The sequence below is a fragment of the Apodemus sylvaticus genome, chromosome 7, assembly GCF_947179515.1.
Source record: "Apodemus sylvaticus chromosome 7, mApoSyl1.1, whole genome shotgun sequence".
In the NCBI taxonomy this organism is placed as follows: Eukaryota; Metazoa; Chordata; class Mammalia; order Rodentia; family Muridae; genus Apodemus; species Apodemus sylvaticus.
The window spans coordinates 57,218,530-57,241,730 of NC_067478.1; the positions used below are offsets into that span (position 1 = coordinate 57,218,530).

Sequence of the window (23,201 nt, forward strand, 5' to 3'; positions counted from 1 at the left end):
GACAGCCGGGACTATACCAAGAAACCCTGATTTAAAACAAACAAACAAAAGCCTTTGACTACTAGGTCATTATTTCACATTTTTTATATGGAAACTTATCAGGGGATGATAATGCTGGAGCTTCCTGAGAGATTCATTTTTTTCCCTTTCTCCCGATTTTTAACATTAATTTTTATAAGTTCTAGAACTATCCTGTGGAATAAATTCGTTGAGATACTATAATTATAAGTGATAATATTTATTAGGATTAAATTAAAGTGATATAAAATATCTCTCAAGTAATAATCTTAAAATTTTACCGATCTTTTTCTAAGCAACTATGGAGGGGTTGAGCTTGCTGAAGAAAATGTTTGTTTTGAAAAGAGAGATGTTCCTAGACAAGTGAGTGTGGTCAGCACATCCCTGCCTCACCAGTCAGCCTCAGTAGCAGCTCTGCTTCCTGGTCTGGCCACAGTTAGATCCCGCCTTGTGCTGGGGTTCTTGAAGTCACAGCTTTTGCTGTCACCTGTGCTTTGTGTTAGCCCTGTGTCTCTACTCTGCCACATTCCAGGATGGACATGCTGAGCTGCAGCAGCTGCTTCCGGCTGGTAGCAGGCTGTGCCACTGTTTTAGACATCATAGCTTCAGCTGTCTAGTAAATGCTAAGCAGCTGTTGCCCACAGAGGCGAGATGATGAAAGACCCATTGACTTTGAGTTGTTGTGTAACAGGCTGAAGTTACAGAGGGGGTGATGGAACTTAGCCCTGCTCACTGTCTTGGTACTCTTTTACCAAAATCCTCAGCATAATTTTGCCACAGCCTGTTTTTACACTTTGTTCTATGACCTGACTTCCTTTAACTGTACTTACTAATCATGGGAGAGGAGCTGGGATCTCAGCCTCTAAGAAGGCATGAGTGACACTGAGAATGGTAAATCAAGTCTGAGTCTCCTCCATTGTTAAGTGAGGCTTAGCTGATGATACTCTTTTTCCTGTAACTCAGGTAACAAATCAAAATGTAGACTGCTGATTGTATGTTGTTGAACCTCCTTTGAATTCAGCAGTCATAGAGAACGATTTTCCCATGATGTGGTGAAACACCAAATTAGAGGATTTATAAAGGCACATCTCCTGTGTCTGTCTAGTGTGCTTGTCTCTACTTCCCTTGTTTACGTGAATACCCACACCATGAAAGAGCAGAGATAGAGTGATAGGAAAAGCACTAGGTGATAAACATTCGAAGTCAAAAGGAAACAGCAAACAGGAGCTCCTGGCTGTGAAGATTGCTTTGTACCTTATGTGACCTTGATCTGTTATCTGAAATGAGTGGGTCATCTCCAGTTAGCCCTGTTTCCTGTGTACAGCCAACAGTCAGATTCATCATGGGGTCTGTGAGCATAGACCCACAGGCAACAACCACAAGCAGCTTCATGGCTGTCACTCTTGAATAAATCCACCTAATCTTCCTCCTGAACTTTCCATACCAGAAGCATACATTTTTATGTATTTTTATGAGGAAGCTTCTGAGGCATTGTACTAATGGCTGGGCTGGAACTTCCAATGAAGACCAAGATGACCTCACACTCTGAGATCTGCCTGCCCCTGCCTTTCAGGTGCTGGGCTTAAAGGCCTGTGAGCATTTGTTCTTGACAAGAAGCCCATAGCAAGGTAGCTAGAAATCTGCATATCAGAGTTCCTGCTCAGTCTTCTAGCAGATTCTTCTGGCAGCTTTGAGGCACCACAAACTGAATCCAGTAGAAGACAAAAGCCCCCCTTTCCCCTTGTCTTTTAAGAAATCTTTTCCAGAAGCCTCTCCTATAGATTGAACCTCATGTTTCATTGGCTGGCACTGGGCCTGCCTCAACTCCCTGCATCTGCAATAGAACTAACATGTTTATCTTAGGAATTAGGATTTATTCAGAGTTGGGATAGAATTATTCTGTCACGGCATTTGGACAGAACAGGCCCACCTTTCATGCCTTGAACAAACTTAGGACTTTGTCAACAAAGTGAAAGAGAAATGGCTGTGCCTACTACAGTTTTGAAAGTGGCACAACATTTATGTTAGGTGAATATGTTCAGTATGGGAGCTTGGGAGGCAGGCAAGCAGAACATTCCTTGACTTTCTTTACCTTTATATGGAATATAGATGGGGAATGTCTATAATGTTAGAACCAGGTATCAGTTCTCAGAACCTCACAGTAAAAGTTGAATCTAAGTTTATGTTAGTTTAATCAAAACATTATGTTGTGTACATCATCTGTGGGCATGCCCAATGTAAAATATTGTCCTACTTGAGTAAGTTTCCAGTTGAGATGAGAAAATACAATGAAAATAAAGCCACAGAACTGACATTGAATTGTGGTCAGGTTAGGGCACAGGTTTCATGAAGTGAAATTTAATAAGAAGTGGCTTTTGTGAGAACAAAGGGAAGAGCACAGTGCAGATCTAGATATTAGAAAGTGCCTGCCCTCCTCTTCCAGTTGTGTGCAGAGAGGGTGACTGTGTGTGCTTTGGTAAATGGTAAGGATTAGGATTCCAGTAGGGTAGGGTGGAGGCCCATGAAGGCGTGAGTTTACGGTGAAGTTACAAAGAGAAACTATTAGGGGCCTGGAGTAAGAGAAATATCTGGAGCCACAATTTGCATACACAATTAGTCCCAGTACTCAGGAGGCAGAAGGATGGATCTCAGTGAGTTTGAGGCCAGCCTGGTCTACATAGCAAGTTCCAAGCCACCCACAGGTACATAGTAAGACAATGTCTCAGAAGCAAGAGAGAGAGAACAAATAAATGGACTAAAGTCTAGAAGTACCTGAGCTCTACGGAACGGGTAACCATTCTCTTAGTTCATGAACAGCTCTACTTCCTAAGCCCTGGAGAGAGTAAGAGCAGATCAGAAACACTGCATAAATTGACATCACTCCCAGAAATAATTCAGCTCTAACCCTAGTCACTACCTAGCTTGCTTCTTCTTTTAAGTGTTCAATAAATTTTAACAAGTGAATTCTCTGTAATTCTTCTAAACTAAGATCTGTATTTTAGAGTGGCTAGTTAGTAAACAAACAACCACAGGACAGTTACAGAAATTGTTTCCCACAAAGTATGTGGTCTCCTTGTGGACATTTTCACCACCAAACATAAAGTGATGTGCTCAGGCGGGGAAGACAGCCTATTCTAAGTCACACCAAGACTTCCAGCTCCTGCACTTCATTTTCTCTATTCTCCTATGTGCAACAGTTGGTTGCTAGAGGCACCAGTATGATTCTAAATTTAACCTGTATATTTTGCCATCATGCTAATTTTACAAAGAAATGAAGCTACAACTCATCTAGTATCAGATGTATGCTAGCTAACATTATGGTCTGTGTCTAGAATCTGATTCCCACCCCCACTCAGAGGTCTCATTCATAGCTAATTAGGAATCAGTACTCCAAAACTTCCAAGATTTTTATATCCTTACTATATTATTATCATCATCATCATCATCATCATTATTATTATTGCATTATGAATCTATACACAGAAGGAGATGGTATTAATGTTCCATCCCAAGAAAGACATTTAGCTTGGTGACACACTTTCATAACTCTTAAGATCATCTTTATAAGACAGATTAAGATAAAGGTGATTGTTTCTTTTATTTTTTTTTTCTATATCTGTAATAGAGATCAAACACAGGGCCTTGGCACTTTCAAGGCAAGCATTATACCACTAAGCTACATCCCCAGCTTCCACTAAATGCCTGTACTCTCAATTTTACCAGATAATGGTGGTAATTTCTGAGCTAGCTCTGTCTTGTATAACTGTACGTTATCCCATTTGTGTCCAACAACATAAAATAGGTTACAAGTATAGTTATAGAACCTTTGATCATGAAGTGTAGCTCAGATTTTGTATGACGTTTAATGAGATATCTGTCACTGATTTAGCCTTGCTAATATTCTACTTTAACCTTGTGTTGTAACAGTGGATAGCCCAGTTTATAACAAAAACAGCAGCAGCAGCAATAATAATAAAAACTAATAATGTAGATAGCCCAGTCAATAGCAATAATACCAACAACAAAGTTTAAGTGTGTGTAGTTTTTAATATATAATTAAATGGGTGATATTTTAGAAGTAGATATTTGTGTGGTTTGTTTATATCACTATCTAAAAATAGCTAGGGAATATAGTTAATGAGTGATAGAACATTTACCTAACATGTTTGAACTCTTGGCACAGTTCCCAACATGCACATACAGTCTTCTGGATGCAGATTTCTCATGTGAATGATGCAATGATTCCCTCTGCATCCTCAAAGCTAAGCTCATGAGGAACCACAGAAACTGCCTGCTTTGCAAAGTGTTTGTGTGCCTGCAGACTGTCTTCAAACATTTCAGAACACCTGATATGATGATCTGACTCCTGTCACAGACTAATCACATAAGGTGTTGGAAGAAGATTGGGCCAAAATGATTGAAATTATTTTTTGTTTCAATAATTTGAGGTCTTTAGCTTATGATAACTCCTTACCTAAAATTTTTTAGCTGGTGCACCCAATGCATTTTATTTTAGCCTTTAAAACTGCTTCATCTGTGCACTATCAGAAGGTGCACATGAACATATGTATACTCTTTTAGTTGAAAAATGCTACTTCATTTGGAAATGTACTCCCCAAAGGAAAAAACAGTTATTGGCTATTATAGCAGTTATTGTAGCAGTAATCACGATAGCATTGCTACTCATTTGAGCCAGAGCATGGTGGCATATACCTTTAATCCCAGCACTTGGGAGGTAGAGGCAGGTGGATCTATGTTGTGGGTTTCAGGACACCCAAGGCTACATAGTGAGATCCTGTCTCAAATGAAAAAAAAAAAAAAGCCAGTTATGAGATGTGGGTAGTTAAGCAAAATTATGGTACAGAGAAAGAGATAATATTAATGTCATCATTTATCAAAAACTGTAAAGCCATAGTGGGAAAGCAAACATTTTTTAAAGGATGTACATTTTCAGAGGTGTACATGTGTGTAGACAAAGTCTAAAGAATATATAAGCATGAAGCTATGTTTTACAGGTTTTGTTCCTGTTTACTCAATTTACTGAATTGGCATATTAATAATAAGAATTGTCCAATGTTTTATGCTTAGAAGATGCTAATATTATGCTGAAGCATAAACAGGGTTTTCATTATTTTCGATTACTAAGTATCTTTCCCTTTCCTTAATGTTACTATGACACAGAGTTAATCCATACATGTGAATGCTTTTTGGTTTAACAGGTACCAGTCAGTGGCCTAGAACTGGAGGGCAAGCTCCTTCATCCCCAAGCTATGAAAACTCACTTCACTCCCTGGTAAGAACATTCCATTGTTCTTTACAGGTGTTATAGAATTTTGCTTTATAGTACAGAAGGGTTTTGTTGTTGTTGTTGCTGCTGCTTCTGCTGCTGCTGCTGTTATTGCTGTTATTGGTAGTGGTTTTGTTACTGAATCTTATGTAACAGTGAAGAAGCAGTAGGTTAGCATTACACATGAATTCTTTGCTACCAGATGACCTGATTTAGAAGACAATATGACATTTTGGGTATCCTTATTGCCATCTGCTTTTTGGGATATTAGATTTATCCAGGCACCTGGAATTAAAGGAGTATGAAGGATTTTTGTTTCTTTGAAAAATATGGTTTAATCTTTCTATACTGTCAATGTTTATATGTAAGAGGAAATTTACCCAAAAAAGACACTTAAAATCAAATCCATTGTTTCATAATGATGTTTATTATATTTATATTAGAAATTTACATTAATGTATTATTATTACTGAAGTATTTCTGATATTTTCTTGTAATAAAAATGTACAAATCACACAAGTACAGCATTGCTTGCCAGACAAATAGGACAGTAGGAGAGCTTTCTTGGTTCTAGGACTCCAGGAATTTGTGATAGAATGTTTACTACTGTTGCTTTGGTGTGTTTACCTTTATAACCCAGACACAAACCCAAAATATAATAAAAGATAAGCAAATGAGTGTGATCTGGTGAAATTCTAAGTCACATTATCGTTCAGTAATTCTATGTTCCAAACAGAAACACTCTTTTTCTGTGCCTAACAAAATATTTTAAGTTGAGGGAATGTTGCCTTCTCACATATTTTGCAAGGAAACCCAAGCATTGTGTGCTGTTTAGATGCTAACCTTGTGAGTCCCTATTAAATTTCAACCTTTTCAGAACTCAGTACAAGTAGATCCTGCAGATCTCCACCTTCACTTTACTAACAGATTATGCCAGCAAGCACATCAGCTGCTTCCTTGACTCTGTGGAGTTAATCTTAACCTGTGCTTTGCCTCCTGTTCTGTCTTGACTTTGCCAGAAAAATCGAGTTGAGCAGCAACTTCACGAGCATTTGCAAGATGCAATGTCCTTCTTAAAGGATGTCTGTGAGGTACTATTTCATTTAGATGGTGCCTTTTTTGTGTGTTTAAATTACTTATACGTCCTTTATTCATTTAAAATTATCAAGCTGTACAGACTCCAGCGTCTTTTTAAAAAGTCCAACAATGAGCATTGCAGCTCTTGTAGCAGTGTGTAGAAGTAGACTTTTGTCTTGTTTATAATGACTTTCTTTTAGAGCTGTACTGGCATGTGCTTTTGGTTTCCAAAATTCTAATGTGTTTGTGTATAAAGCATGTGTGACCCATGAGTAGTAGATGTCTTTCCTTCAGTTTTGTTAAAGAGCTTATCTGGATGTGTACACCATTGAAGATAGGTGTGTTCAACTCACCTAAAACTTAAACTAAATAGATTTGAGTGCCTTTCCCCAAATTGACATCTTTCAGAGACCATTGTACAGTTTTTCCCTTTCTATCAGCTGTAATTGATTATTGACATGGAAGACTTCATGTATTATAGAAGCTAAAAGAAATAACCTCGTGATAGATTGGTAAATTCGTCTTCTAAAGCAGTGACTTGTATCTGCAGCTTTGAAAATTCATCATTGTCTGAAAAGAGCTGCCTTTTTGTTGTTGATTTGAAGTTCAGGTAGTTGGTTTTTGAAATTAGTTGATACTGCATTGCACTTGCTACCTTTTATATATCCCTGAATAGAAGATGTAACAGCTTAGTAAACTGAATGGATACACTGCTGGTAACTCCTTCCCTCCCCCATGTTGTTTACAGCAGTCTCGAATGGAAGATCGTTTAGACAGGCTGGATGATGCTATCCACGTGCTACGGAACCATGCAGTTGGACCTTCTACCAGTCTGCCTACTACCCACAGTGATATACACAGTTTGTTGGGACCATCCCATAATACACCAATTGGAAACCTCAATTCAAACTATGGAGGATCAAGCCTTGTTACAAATAGTCGATCAACTTCAATGGTAAATCATGGTCATCTTATGTAATAATCCCTGTTATCCTAACTTTTTTTCATGAAATTTTGGAGAAATGAGTTAGAAGGGGGGACATCTTTTGAATGGAAAGTTAAAAAGAGCCCATTAAGTTTTCCTTATCGTCTTCAGTAGAGTCATTGGCTACTATTTAGCCTGTCAAATTCCACTGTGGCCACATACAAAAAGAAGAAACTTTAGTACAGAGATCGTTGGCTTCAGCCAGGTCCTTTTTCCTGATGTATAATCACTGGCATGCCAGTGTATGCCTTGGGTAGCAAATAGGAAGGGTGAATAGCATAGTGTGTGAAGGAGGATAGAGTTTTACAGGCTCCGCCATGTCACAGGCCTGTCATCTCAGCTATTCCAGAGGCTCATTCAGGAGAAGAGCAAGTTGAAGTTCAGTGTGGGGAACTTGTGGGACACTATTTCAAAGTAAAGAGGAGGCTGGAGATGTAGCTCAATGGTAGAGCACTTTTATAGTATGTATGAAGTCCTATGTTCAGTCTTCAGTAACACAGTATTAAAAAAAATCTTAGTCTAGGAAGGCATTTTTTTTAATTCGGAAAATTTTTCTAGACCAGGAAAGCTGTTTGTTACTATCTGGAATTTGACTTCAGTTGCAAAAACGTTTAAAAGTGAAACTTAATTTGTGCAGGTACAAATTTAGCTTCTTTCCCAAATAAAGGGGAAAAACTGGTAGAAGAGAGCAACTACAATGGTTGTTAGGTAACAAAGGAAAATATTTTAGCTTAATCCCCTCAGGATAAAACAATTAAATACATTTTTTTTAAAACATGATAATTCTTTATAAAGGAAAAAGAGTAGTCATATACATCAAAAAATTCTGTGTTGAATGTCTTACATTATTTTTTTATCCAAATCATCTTTTAAAGATTCATTTTGAGCCTGCAGTGTAACTGATACCATGTGTTTGTGTGTTTATTGCATAGTTTTTAAAGTTCCCTGAATGCTACTAAATTATTTATTTATTTGTTTGTTTGTTTGTTTATTGGTGAAGCAGATTTTGAGCTATGTGATCAAGGGTAAAATTGCCACAGCATTTGAGTGCTTCAATGCTGGGGGCCTGGTATTTCTGGAGTAGGGCTGGTGCTAGGCCGCCACATTCGTATATCTGACTGCCATATATATTCATTTTAGACCTCCACATAAAGCTGCCTGATCTCTGATCTCAGTATTTCCACCTTGGGCCTTAGCAGTTAGGGATGTTGTTTTCTGTTTTGTTTTGTTTTGTTATTTGTTTTGTCTTAGGTGTCAGAAAATACTGGATTCTTAACTACCTTCTAAATTAATTTTTACTGATAAGCTAATATAACAACATTTGAGAATTATTAAACTCAGATATGAATTGTCAGTGCCATAAGTATTAGAAAAAAAATTTTAGTTGAGCCAAGCTTGGTGGTACATGCCTTTAATCCCAGCACTTGAGAGACAGAGGCAGGTAGATATCTAAATTCAAGACCAGCTACTGCTACATAGAGGGCTCTTGTCTCAAAAAGAAAAAAATTTAGTGGTATAATAAACCTAGTAACATGGCCGTTGAGGTCAGTGCAGTGGAGTGGTCAGTCAGTTCAGTTGAGTTGGTGAGAATCTGTTCAGTAGAGTTCAGAGGCAATTTTTATAGGGACAGTTTTATAGAGACAGGTTACAAAGAGAGACAAGTTAGACATGGGTGAAAACAGAACAAGCCAGAAGATTAAAACAGATTGCGAGACTTAGTTTGAGGCCAAGCAGAGCAATTTGGAGAGGGTTTTAGGCTGGAACAGCTAAGATGAATGAGCCAGTCAGACTTCAGAAAGAACTAGAAAGGGTGAGCTTATTCAGTAGTAAACCTCCTAGATGACAATTACATCATCACTGAATGAATAAAAGTTACTTTTACAAGAATTAAAGAGGTTTAGTCACAAAGAGCTGTTAACATATTCTAGCTATATAATAAGCATAAAAATTAAATTATCTGAGAGATAAATCATATTTTATAAAAAAGAGCTGGGAATGAAGGACCCCTCTTTTTTAAATAGCTGGAGTAGCCCTCAGACATCTTTTTAATGTTTACTTTTAACTCTAAAACTATTTTCATTTACTTAATTTAGTACTCTGCATTTATAATTTTTTATTTCTCCATACCTGCCTTAATCAAATATAAAACATGAGTCTGACTTAAGCACATTAATGAGATTTATATTCATTTTAAAATAGGGTTTAGAACTACTGAAATATCATAATTTAGTTTTAGTTTTACTTTCATTTATTTTATCTAAGAATTAACCACTAACAAGAATTTAAACAAAAACTTTTAAAACCAGAAAAGTGGAATTATCAATTTCATTTGGAAATAATACAGATGCTTCAGCAGGGCAAGGCTACTGTTTGTTTATAGTGTGAATATAAATACCTGTGCCTGTGGAGGGAGCATCCTGCAAATGCATTTGCCTTTCACAAAGCATGTCCATCAGACAGTGATTTCAGATGCAGACATATCAAGCAAAATTGAGGTCAGTATCTTTACCACTGAAACTTGATGCCACTCCTAAAAATTACTGAGATTAACAAAGTGCCCCTGAGGCAGTTGCCACCAGACAACATAATCCTGAAGAACTGAATTTAAAAATGAGAGGAGAGAAATAACAAAGTTGTCCTCTAACCTCTAAATATGTATTGTGGTATGCAGTACTACGAAACAACATTTTTTAAATTCTTAAAAGGTCTTTATTAATAATGGTACAAAATGAATTCTTTCCATTGTTTTCTTACTTTCATTGTTACAAGACCTGTTGAAATTTAATACAGACATTTTTCGTAATTATTTTTTTGTACCCCTTGAGGGGTTTTTTGGTTTTTTTGTTTTTGTTTTATTTTGTTTTTGTTTTTTTTGAGACAGGGTTTCTCTGTATAGCCCTGGCTGTCCTGGAACTCACTCTGTAGACCAGGCTGGCCTCGAACTCAGAACTCCGCCTGCCTCTGCCTTCCAAGTGCTGGGATTAAAGGCATGTGGCACCAAAGCCCAGCCCCCTTGAGGGTTTTGAAGTCAAGGGAATGGAATAATATTTTATTCTTAGTTTTCTTGGCCTTTTGTCAACTTAAATAAAATAGAAATCTTTATGTGGTCAAGTTCGCTGCACGTGTTTGCACGTTCATTTTTTTATATGTGTATATGTCAAACGACAACCTTGGGGTCAGTTAGTCTGTTTTGTTTTTTAAAGACAGAGTTTTTCTATATAGTCTTGACTGTCCTAGAACTCACTCTGTGGACCAGACTGGCCTGTAACTCAAGAGATTCACCTGTCTCTGCCTCCGCCTCCCAAGTGCTGTAATTAAAGTCGTGCACCACCAAGCCAGGCTTTCATAATCACTACCTTTTTTTTGAGACAGGGTCTTTCATTGGTGTGAAACTTCACCATATAGGTTTCTTAATAGAGGTGTATGTATATGTATATGTAGCCACAACCAACTTCCTATGTGAATTCTAAGGATCTAACCTCAGGTCTTCACATTTGCATAAGGCCAAGTGAGCAATCTTTTCAGCTCTCCTAACTTTAAATATTCTTATGTTTTTCTTTTGGAAGCAGTTAATTCTAGTATGCGTTTCCATACTATAGGAATTATGTGTCTGAAAAGAATCATACTTTTAGCCAGACCCCACTGTTTTAGTTCATTTTTTTCCCTAAATGGAAACCTCTAAATGTTTTGTTTTCATTAAGTTCACTTTTAAGTAATTTTTAAGGGCTTAGTAATGTTTTTAAATTTAAAAATACTTTGAATTGTTTTGAAAATAATAGAGGTTATACACTTAAGGCAATAATAAGGATTAAGGAAACAACAAATGGATTAAGCCAGCAGAATATTTTTAAACAGTGTATATAAAAAAATCATTTAATCAGTCTATATATTAATAACATCTAAGTTAAAACAATAATCAGCAAATAGTACAACTGAACAGAATCAGAACTTTATATTAAGAAGCTTGAAGACTGTTCTCTAATTAATCAACTAATTTAGCATTTTTCTATTAGTGAACACTAAAGTCATTGGCCAGATTAAATGAAAAGAAGTTTCTTTTAAGTTATTCCATAGAAGTCAGCTGTAAACAGACTGTGAAGATTCAGTGTGCAAAACTAAGTCATTTAGTGGGTTGGAGCTTTTATTCTGAAATGAGGTTCTTATAGGGATTGAAATTTAGACTATAGCAGGCCTGTGGGTTTGCCTTCCTGCTACTCCTCCAACAGTAGCAGCCTATCAGCTGTATGCTAATGAGTTGAACAATTAAAATAGTCCTATCTGGCTGGCCCGCAGGCTCTGGGTGCAGACAAAGAACTGTTTGTACACCTGTTGTTCATGTCGACAGCCTTGTCAATGTGAAGCCTTAGATTAAAGGAAGGATATGGGAGCCAGGGTGGGCAAGAGTTAAAGCGAGCTATAAAAGCTGTGGAAGTCAAATTCTTCAGTAAATATATGAGGGCCATTTGCAAAGGGAGTCAAGTTACCTAGAAAAGGTTTCTGCTGGCTGCATTAACATGGGAAATGCCTGACTTCAAGTGTCCTGCTAGTCTGGACCATTTTTAAAAGGTTTATATTTTTATTACATATGCCAGTTTTTTTGGAGGCCAGTAATGTGAGTTCCTGTAAGAAAATAACTTTGGACTGTTCCATTGAGGCAAAAATACTGGCTGGCATTTATATTCCAATTCCTTCCTTATTTTCCTTAAGGAAAGGTAAGGACCCTTTGCTTCTTCTAGGAAGAGGATCAGTAGAATATACTTTTTATTATTTAAGGTGCAAAATGTTTTTTGTTTTGTTTTGTTTTAATGGTGCTATTAAAATAAGAGGAAATGGGAATTCAGCAGATACATTGTCTCTGAACAGCATTCAGCAATTACTGCTCATTCTGTGTTTCTCTTGTGTGATTCAAAGTGAATGTTCGTGTGCTTTAAAGTTTAGAAGGCCATTTCTTTTGTTTTTGTTCTAATTTAGAATATTAGTTAAAAACAGAAGTTACTGGCCCTGGAGAAATAGCTCAGTGGTTAAGAGCACTAGCTGCTCTTCCAGAGGTCATGAGTTCAATTCTCAGCAACCATATGGTGGCTCACAACCATCAGTAATGGGATTCAGTGCACTCTTCTGGTGTGTCAGCGACAGCATGCCCATATGCATAAGATGGATAGATGGGTGGGTGGGTGGATGGATGGGTGGATGGATGGATGGATGGATGGATGGATGGATGGATGGATGGATGGATAGATAGATAGATAGATAGATAGATAGATAGATAGATAGATAGATAGATAGATAGATAGATAGATAGATATTTTTAGAAAATTATCATCTCTTGCCAAAATTCTGAGAAGTTTTAAGTGTACAAACTTATGGAAAGTTCAGCTTCTGCTTTATCTCATAGAGGTTGCCTGAGCCATGGTTCCTCTATAGTAGTTCACCTTTAAAATAGGCCCACGCTTCAAAATAGCATCTATATATTGTATTTCGCTCATATCTTTTTGTAAAATGGGATTGTGTGTGTGTGTGTGTGTGTGTACCAGAAGTTAACATCTGGTGTCTTCCTGCCTGGCTTATATATATTGAGGCAGGGTCTCTCACCTGATCTCAGATCTTGCCAACCCAGCTACTCTAGCTAGATGTCTTACTCTGGGACCTTCTGCCTCTGTCTGTCTTGCACTGAGGTTACTAGCTGATGTCGTACCACCCAGCCTTTATGTGGATGCTGGGGTTCTGAACATCTGTGCCCTCAGGCTTTTGTGGCAAGAACTTCTCCCCTGAGCCATCTCATCAGCCCCTATTAAAAGATTTCCAAGTGGCCTTCCTTTCCTCTTAGGCCACTCAGTAGTCTGTAGGAAGAAGGCACTAGTAAGTGTTGAGGACAGACTTGACCAGGATGTCTTTATGACAGAGTCCCATGACACAATTGAAAGTTTCTCCTTTAATATTCTTTCTTCACTGACTATTAGGCTCAGTCCTTTAAATTTTTCTAGAGTCTTTAATGGGGACTGGGAACCTAAAGTCTAAAAATTTTCAAAGGTGAGAAGAGATTGAAAGTCTGCATCATTTCTGTGGCCCTCTCTGCTTTAATGTATGATTTCAATGCATGATAAAATTTATTGAAGGGAGTGGGGGGGTAAGTACAGTCTTGAATATCCAAAGGGAACAGTGACAGAGCAACTCTCAGTGGTGACTAATCCTCGATAATTTTTAAAGTAGCTATGGAGTACATTAAAAATAAGGATAATAATAAAGAAAAAGAGTTTCTCTAGAAGTGTAGTGGGTATCTACCTAATATATTCTAATCAGACCCATTGCCAAATGGACCAATGGCCTGAAACTCTGCCTTAGGTGTTTTTATTTAGCTTACGGAAAACTAAAGATAAATCATACAAAGATATTTATACATCTTAGGTTAAAATCCAGTCATAAAGGATAAAAGCTACACTAATTACTTGAGGTATCCGATGCTTGATAACTTGTTAAGGCCAAAGGATTTGTTGAAAAACAGTAGTTCTGTATAATCTAGACTGTAAACTATTTAATTAAAGCTTAATATTCTAGGTGACAAGTCTGCTACTGTTCCAGGGAAAAGCTTTGTTTGTAATATGTTTCTCTTAAAATAGTTCAGTATCTATTGGTCGGCATGTGTGCTTCACTTTGTCATGTGTTTCACCTGTAGCTTGGCTTAAGTTTGTTTGAAGCTTAAAAATTGATGTGGGGCTTTCTTTTTGTTTTTGGTTTTGGTTTTTTGGTTTTTTGTTGTTTTGTTTTAGTTTTTTCCAAGACAGGGTTTCTCTGTGTAGCCCTGGCTGTCCTGGAACTCACTCTGTAGACCAGGCTGGTCTCGAAATCAGAAATCTGCTTGCTTCTGCCTCCCAAGTGCTGGGATTAAAGGCGTGTGCCAGATATGGGGATTTCATTGCCCAGAGATGTAAAGCCTTTGGTTTGCTTTAGGTTTGCATTTCAGGCAAGAGAGAGGAAAAATAAGATGCTGTACATGTGGGAAGATCCAGTTAGATGAGTACCATTAGTACCTTCAGTGCAGAGCTATTTTACTCAACACAGGAGCAGGTATACACAGTAGGTTTCTGAGTCTATGGATCTCTCTAATGCCAAGCCTTGTATATTATCTCTAAGAGCTTGTTTGAAGCCTGCTGGTGGTATGGTAGCGAGAATGTGGAATTTACTGGCAGCCCTTTTGGCTTTTCCTAACTATATGGAATACAAATTTTGAAATTTATTTTGTAAGCAACATTTGGATTCAAATAATTTATTTCTGTCAGGTATTTTGAGATGTTCAACGAAATTCAGAAAAAGTGACACCACAAAAAAAAGTTGTTAAATTCAGATGAATAGTACTATATTCTCTATAAATTCCTGTTTAAGACTCATACAAAACCAGACAATGGTGGTGCATGCCTGTAATCCCAGCACTTGGGAGGCAGAGGCAGGCAGATTTCTGAGTTCGAAGCCAGCCAGGTCTACAGAGTGAGTTCCAGGACAGCCAGGGTACACAGAGAAACCCTGTCTTGAAAAAAAACAACAACAAAAAGATTTATACAAAACCAAATGAAGTAGTACATGCCTGTAATCCTAGCTATTTAGAAGACTGAGGCAAGAGAGTCACTTGAATTAAGAACTTCAGGATCAGTCTGCCAGCTGGCCTATAACAAAATAAAATAAAATAAAAATTGGCCACTATTGATTTCTTTCTGATTATTTTCACTTTAGGTGGGAACTCATCGGGAAGATTCAGTCAGTCTCAATGGCAATCATTCGGTCCTGTCTAGTACTGTTGCTGCCTCAAACACAGAACTGAACCATAAAACACCAGAAAATTTCAGAGGTGACTGTTTTGTCGTTTTTGACCACTAGTTTCTGAGTTCTTTCTGGCTCTACATAATGAACTTGCCCTTGCCTCCAGAAGGTTTCTTACAGCATAACTCTAAGTGGTATTTACCCTCTAGAAAGCTTAGAACCATCTTGATTGAAACGTGAATCTAGTCTTATGTTTTATGTTTCCTTTGCCTCTTTGGTAGGTGGCGTACAAAATCAGTCTGGAAGTGTTGTTCCAACAGAAATCAAAACTGAAAACAAAGAAAAAGATGAAAACCTTCATGAACCTCCTTCATCAGATGACATGAAATCAGATGATGAGTCCTCCCAGAAAGACATCAAGGTCTCATCTAGAGGCAGAACAAGGTGTGCTAGCATCCAGCCCTTAGAGCTCACAGGTTTTTTGGAAGGAAAAGAGCTTAGGACATGCGTTCGTAATAACCAGCTACATTCTAGCCAGGCTGTGCTGGTTTGTTTGGTTTTTTTAATGTATATTTATCCATTTTATCTTCACACCTCTTTGTGTCTTCATATAAAATGGAACTGCCTATCATTTCTTAGTTGCTCATAGTTTAGACAGAGGACAGGTTAGACTGTTGTGTATGTCCTCTGGCCAGTAAATGTCTGGTCTGTTAAGAACTAAGTGTATGGCAAACTCTCGTGTGGCTCCTGCAGGCACCAGCCTGTTGCTTATTATGTGTTATTATTAGAAATCACCATATACTTTGGCTTCATGTCATCTGTGGCTGGGTTTGCTTTACATTGGCAAATTTGAATAGTTGCCACAGATACCATTTGTCTCACAAAACAGGAAACATTTATCTTTTGGTCCTTAATAGTGATTTGCTAGTCTCTGATTTCAACAGTAATATGAGAAAAATATAAAAAAAGAAAAGTGTTCCAGATAAAGTGATACTCTTAAATAGAATTTTCTAGAAATTGAACTTAATTTTTTTCAAGCATGAATTTGGATATTAGTTTCTAATAATTTTTATATCTTCCTTCAGATTTTTTTTAGTTCTACATTAAAATTAGGTGATTTTGTTTGTGCACACATGTCTGTAATATTGTTTTTAAGACATTGTAACTAGGCTGGTCTTGAGCTAATGATCCCCCTGCCTCACTCTTCCAAGTACTGGGATTACAGACATGATCAGCCAAGCCCAACATGACTTAATGTTTTTAAATGTATCCTACTTTATGGTATATGAGTCATTTATTGATGATGTATCTATCACATACAGCTAATGATATTTAAAATACCCATTTTGTGTGCTAGACTATAATGCAGAGGAGACTGCAACGGAAGAACTAGCAGCCATCTGTGACCCTTTCTTCCACTTACACACCTAACAAAGAGCTTCTTTGCCTTTGACATTCTCATAGTTTCCATAGCCTCAGTGTCTCTCTTGAGAAAAATGAATCTTGACAGTGCTGTGGTTTTCATATGCATCTTACTCATGTGAAGAATGTAGATGAGAAAGTAAATTCAGTCAGGGAATTCTGAGACCACATCTTCTAGGTAACCTAACTCATCGTTTTATTATTCCGAACAAATTTTAACAGATAATTTGCATCCCTCTCTCCATATCCATTAGAAATAAACAGACTTTGCCCATGTAAAGGGGAGAACATAGATGATACTTACAGTTTTATGGGCCAAATTGTCTCTTTCAAAGCTACTTGGTTCTACTATTTCAGTACCAAATAGCCAGAGATAATACGTAAGTCAATCTGTCCTTCAAAAAGATTTTTTTATTCCTAGTCTGGTTTTTTTTTTCATCATCATAGTTACCTATGTTTTGAGACCCTCTGTGTCTTCTATCCTTTGTGCAATAGGTGACTTCCAGAGTGTTTCCAAGCAAGCATGGTGTACTCATGCTCCAGGACAGTACCTCAGTACTCACTACATTTGAATCAGTGGGGACCTGCTAATGCAGCTTCTGAATCTATAGATTAAGGGTAGAAGTTGGAAGTATGTACTGAACTGGTCTGTTATTGCTGATCTCTGGATCCAATCTGAATAACAAGGTGGTAGAATTTAGTTTTGTTTTTTATTTACAAATAATTTGCTTTCTTGGAGATGCTTTTATGCTAAAATGTGCAATGAAAATATATTAAAATACATGTGGTTCAGCTTAACTAAATGACTCTACAGGTACATTGAAGAAAGGAAAGGATTATCCAGTCACATTAAATACAGCTCTTGCTCCTGTCTAGTAGGGATTACAATTTCCATTCCATCATTATAATTTATAATTTGGCACAATCAGCATGTTTATAGGGAAGCTCATAAACACTGTTGCTACTCTTTTCTAGCAGTACCAATGAAGATGAGGATCTGAATCCAGAACAGAAAATCGAAAGGGAGAAGGAAAGGCGGATGGCTAACAATGCCAGAGAGCGCCTGCGTGTTCGGGATATCAACGAGGCATTCAAGGAGCTCGGCCGAATGTGTCAGCTTCATTTGAAGAGTGAAAAACCTCAGACAAAACTTCTCATTCTTCATCAGGCTGTGGCAGTCATCCTTAGTCTAGAACAGCAAGTCAGAGGTAAGTCGGCCCAGCAGAGATGGGCACGCATTTGTTAACTGTGCTTTGCCTAGGCGGGTCATCTGAAAGCTCTGAATATGTCTGTGCCATCAGGACCCAACTCTCCCTGTAGTTCTGCGACTCAGTATCTACAAACTGAGAGCTTCCCACAAACCTATAGAGACCAATCCTTGGAAATGTGGCAGAGACCAAACAGCGTTAGCCTACTGGCAGCTTGGAACCCATCTGCTTCTGTGGCCTCAGTGTCTGTCCTCACTGTTGAGTTTCCATGCCTCGACCCGCCCTCCTCGCTGCTCTGTGTTGTACACCTCCTTCTAGGCACTAGGTTTGCCCTGTGTGCTTTGCTCTGGGGCTTCTATAAATGCTGCTTGCTTAATAGGACGAGTAAGCATGGCTCCTCCCCCTTTACCACATGATGTCCTTTACACCCATGTCAAGAGGTCTCAGGACTACTTTATTGATCTCTTAGAAATGCCATAAATTTCTTGGACATGCCCATGTGTCACATATGTGTGGTTTGAAAGAGCTCATACTATTGACTGAGGCAACTATCCTGTGTACTACTTCATAAAGTCTGATGGGATCCTGAAAAGGCATTAAACTTTGTTTAGTGGGCATTTGTCACAACACCTCTTCTGTGCTGGGCAGTTATCAACTAGTGAAGACTTCTGCCCTGGAGCTTGTGTTTCTGCAGTCCCCTAAAGGTTTTATATGCAACCTTTTTGCAAGGGATCGATAAATGTGGCTTTGGGCCACAAGTCTCTATGCTGGTGAGCAACTATCTCTATTTGTGTTATGTAAATGTTTGTATTGGCTACTGAGTAGGGTAGGTAAATGCTTGAAAGCTATATCATTACCATTAGGTGGAAAGTCATTTGTGTCCATCCAGTATGTTTGATGTATAGGAATGGTGCATAGTCATTCTGTTCCTGAAATCAGGTATGTTCTAATCTTGTTCAAAACCCTAGAAGTGATAGAGAATAGCTGGCTGTTCATAAAACAAATTTTGCAGATTAGAGCCTCCTCTGAGACACACAGGCTGGTTGCTGCTCATCTGACAGGAACAGGAACATTGTTCTTCCTTCACCAGCCATTCTCATAGTTATTCAATACACACACCCTTCTTGAACTGTCTGAATGAATACTTGGTCCCACTCTGAAGATAACAGATAACACTTCCTGTGAGGAAGTCCTGGGTGCATTCTTCTCCTTTCAGTCCGTCTTCTATTCCACTTTGATTTCACAAGCAATTTACTGTTAATGCCACCTTCTCTATCTACATAGAAGTCTGAGTGATCAGCAAAGGTACCAGAATTTATTCCTGTATAATACCTTTTCATTTCTGCCATTCACTAGAGCTAGAAGACAGGGTTGTATTTTTAAAACTTTTGAGAGTGGAGATACCTAGCTTCAAATGCAAGCCATTAAAATGAGAAATACTTCATTATTTGAAAAAAGTTAGAACCTTTTTATTTCACGGGTGGACCTTGTTCATTTGTAACATTTGACTTTGCAGCAGTCCTCTGCAGGTCCTTAGAGCAGAAAAACCAAGTCTGAGAGGACATCCAGGCTTGTCCAGCTACTTATTAAACTACCTCATAGCTATCGTGAGTATAGTATATGACTATAGTATGTTATGAGCTGTCTGAGTCTAAGTAGTTTTTTACTGATTGGAGATTAGTGAACTTTAGATATGCTGAACTCCAACTGTGCTAAGGATTGCTTTAATCCCAGGAAGGCCTTTTCTTCCATTTTCAGACTATTCAGCCTGAAATCTGGAGCCTTTTTCTTGTTTCTCCATTAATTGTTGATTTATCCATTTACAGTCCGATCCTCCCTCCCGCCTCTCCTCTCAGATACAACTTTACACCCTTCTTCCCATTTCTCCTCCTCTTTTCTCAAAGATGGAGAGGCCTTCCATGGGTACCCACCAACCCTGGTACATCAAGTCACAGTAAGACTAAACTCATCCTCTCCCACTGAGGCCAGACAAGGTAGCACAGCTATGGGAAAGGGGTCCAAGGGCTGCAACAGAGTCAGAGCGCCCCTGCTCCAGTTGTTAGAGTCAGACAGCCCCTACTGTTAGAGGGCTGACTTGAAGCACAAGCTGCACACCTGCTACGTCTGTGTAAGGGCACTAGGTCCAGCCCATGCACATAATCTTTGGTTGGTGGTTCAGTCTCTGAGGCCTCATGGGCCATAGTTAATTGACTTTGTAGGACTTCTTGTGGGTCCTTGAGCACTCCAGCTCCCTCATTTCTTCCCTCCATTCTTCCACAAAATTCCTGAGCTCTGCCTCATTTTGCTGTGCATCTCTGCATCTGTTTCCATCAGCTGATGGATGAAAACTCTCAGAAGAATAAGTAAAGAATAAAGTACTTTTCTTCTTTGATTAATTCTCCTCATAATTATAAAGGTTTGATGATTTTCCCTAAATGCCGGGTCTTAGGCAGAATGTAAACTGATATTGTATCATTCTGTGTCAGCTGTAGTTGATAGAGTCATCTAAGTTTACCATAATAAAGCCCTTTTCTTTTTATAACTAAGGTGTGGACTACAGGTAGGCACTAAAATGTACACTTTCAAATATACTTACCTTCCTTAGAAGGGGAAGCATTAACAAAGAGAGCTGTCCTAGGAGCATTGAGCCAAGCCCCCTTCCTAGAAAATAGGACATTTTAAAAATGCTGTTACTGCTGGACTTAGTGGTGCATATCTTTAATTCCAGCACTTAGGAGGCAGAGACAGGCAGAGTCTTTGTCAGTCTTTTACTTCTACACACCATAAGAGGGCATCAGATTTGCCCTCTTTGGCATTCTTCTATAAAATTTTAGCAACTTCCTTGTTATATCACAACCACAGAACAAAACTATGATATCTTATTCTATGTTGTAAAAAAAGGAAATAGAAAAGTAAGCATAGGTATCTTGCTTATGACAGTTTCTTACATAATTTTTGTTTCTGCTCTAAGCATATGCTATGTCAGAATAGGAAAGGAAGGAGTGCCCGGTCATCTGCCTCCCTTGCAGTCATGTGCTTCCTACAAAGGAATAGTTTTCTGAACTGGTAAATTTGAGGTACAGCACAGATGTCTTTCTGGGTATAAATTGAGTATCAGGTCTTCATATCAATTCAGTATACTCTGTCATAGCAGGACTCTAAGGAGACCTTGATTTACAAATAATAGCACCGGCCTAGATTAGCATGTTAATTTCGAACAAATTAAACTGTAAGAGACTAAATAATAATCAAAAATAGAGAAAATACAAAGTAGTTACTAGGAATTCTGGCATCTCATTTAATACTAAAGCTTTAGTGTGAGCATAGCATGACTGCCTCTATAAATTAGATTTAACATAAAAATGAAGTTACAGAGATTGCTCAACCTCACAGAAAGAACAACAGCAGTTTGTTCAACTTAAGACCTAACAGTCTTTAGCCTGTGGCCTAGGCAGGAAGATAACCACAAGTTAGAGGCTAGCCTTGGTAACAGACACCAGTCAGGCCTAGAGATACAATCTCACTGCCACTTGCCTGACCCCCAGCCCCAGTCCCTTGGTTTGCCTTTTAACATAATGATGCCAGTTGTCTCCTTCTGCTCTAGAGAGGAACCTCAATCCCAAAGCAGCCTGCCTTAAGAGAAGAGAGGAAGAAAAAGTCTCTGCTGCGTCAGCAGAGCCGCCCACCACGTTGCCAGGAACCCATCCTGGGCTTAGTGAGACTACCAACCCTATGGGTCATCTGTAAACAGCCAGGTGAGTCTGGGTCTAAGAAGGAGGCACACGGATATCACTTCATTTTACAGTGGTTAGAACTGCAGAGCGGCTCTCTATGGTAGGCCCTGGTGATTGTAAAGGCCACAAATAACTTGGTAAAGTTACATAATTTGGAATACAATGATCTGTGAGCCTTCCCATTGCCTTATCAAAGCCAGTGTCATTTTAGAGCACTTCCTGTTTAAATCATTTAAACATCTTAGGCTCATAAAGAAGTGCCAGGTCTGAGTCAGCATGTGTGCTCATGCTCCAAGAAGAGGACGTCACAGTGACTCCTTTCTCAGACTGTCCCTGTTCCCACCCTCGCTCCACATTGTTCTGGGCACAAGCCCTGGTCTGACCCTTCTCTGTATCCCATTACTGTACACTTCCACCTGGACCCTTGAATGGACACTGAATGCAGATGCTGTGCTCTGCTAGGCATGAATGAAACACACTCACAAACCCACTGATAGATGAATGGAAAGATGTGAGGTGGTAAACCCAACTAGCCCTCCTTCTCTCTGCTGGAGTTGCATCTTCAATGGCTTATTTGCAAAGTTAATATTTAAGAAGCTGATCAGAATGAACTATCATTAAATATTTTAAACTAGCATTTTAACTAGCAGCACAGATTAAGAGTAGAACTGGTAATTTCATTTTTAGAATGTTTGGTTTTTAGGGGTTTTTTTTGATTTTTTTATTTTTTTGGGTTTGTTTTTGGGGGGTTTTGTTGTTGTTGTTGTTGTTGTTGTTGTTGTTGTTTGGTTTGATTTTTTTGTTTGTTTGTTTTTTTGGTTTTTGAGGCAGAGCTATACTGTGTAACCCTCTCTGGCCCTAGAACTCACTCTGAAGACCAGGCTTCCCTTGAACTCACAGAGATCTGCCTGCCTCTCCCTCCCAAGTATTGGGATGGAGGGCATGTGCTACCACTCCCAACCATAACTTCATTTTTATAAACTGCCTTAATCATTATATAATTATTTTCTTAAATTTTCAATAGATTTAAAATAGTAGAGACAAATGGATAGAAGCAGAAATAATACCAAATGTAGTTTCTCGTTTTGAGGTGAAAGTCTGTGATTGATAGAATAATTAGTGAGTAAACTGCTCTTTCATGTCAGGTGCCACTCTTTTATGCCACCACTACTAGAATCAAATTAGACTGTGGTGGAAAAGGAGAAAAGGAAGAAAGGTCAGTACGCTGGTCATCAATTATCACTGTAACAGCAGCATCCTGGAGGGAACTCTAAGCCACTGCCCACAGATAACCTCCAGTCATCATGCCATCCCAGTCCTCAGGCAAGAGCATGTTAATCCACACACTCTAAAAGGCAAGGCATTGCCCTGTATTCTATAGAAAACAGAATCTAGGAAAGTAACAGATCCATCTTATAAATAAATGTTGGCATCTTTAGATAAAAGCATACCACTGTTTCTCAGGGCAGAAGGTCGAGTTGATAGGTCTAGAAGAACAGTAATGAGAAATAGCTTCACACAAAGCTCAAGTGCTGAGTTTCCCTCAGATTGAGAAAAGAACTTACAGTTAGCATCACACTGGACTCAGAGCCTGTTTTGTTCCCTGTCTACTGTTGTTCTCTCTTAGTTACCTCCAGATCATTGCCTGTTGTACTTCCTGCTGCATTGGGATCTCTAGCCTTATCTTTCTATATAATGTGGAAATATTCTGAGGAGCC

The 23,201-nt window shown here is 38.5% G+C and overlaps 1 protein-coding gene across 9 annotated transcripts in view; it reads left to right on the forward strand.

Annotated features, from left to right (window-relative positions):
- Tcf12 (transcription factor 12) overlaps positions 1-23,201 on the forward strand; it is a 286,268-nt gene that overhangs the window by 259,104 nt on the left and 3,963 nt on the right. For 3 of the 9 annotated variants that reach the window (XM_052187848.1, XM_052187855.1, XM_052187856.1), the window contains 7 exons: positions 5,238-5,311; positions 6,325-6,396; positions 7,131-7,337; positions 15,093-15,207; positions 15,401-15,563; positions 17,517-17,749; positions 21,354-21,504. In XM_052187848.1, the coding sequence (XP_052043808.1) occupies positions 5,238-5,311; positions 6,325-6,396; positions 7,131-7,337; positions 15,093-15,207; positions 15,401-15,563; positions 17,517-17,749; positions 21,354-21,496 (1,007 nt within the window). In that variant the 3' untranslated portion in view covers positions 21,497-21,504. The remainder of the gene's footprint in view (positions 1-5,237; positions 5,312-6,324; positions 6,397-7,130; positions 7,338-15,092; positions 15,208-15,400; positions 15,564-17,516; positions 17,750-21,353; positions 21,505-23,201) is intronic. The other 6 variants (XM_052187851.1, XM_052187857.1, XM_052187850.1 and 3 more) reach the window with 5 other exon arrangements.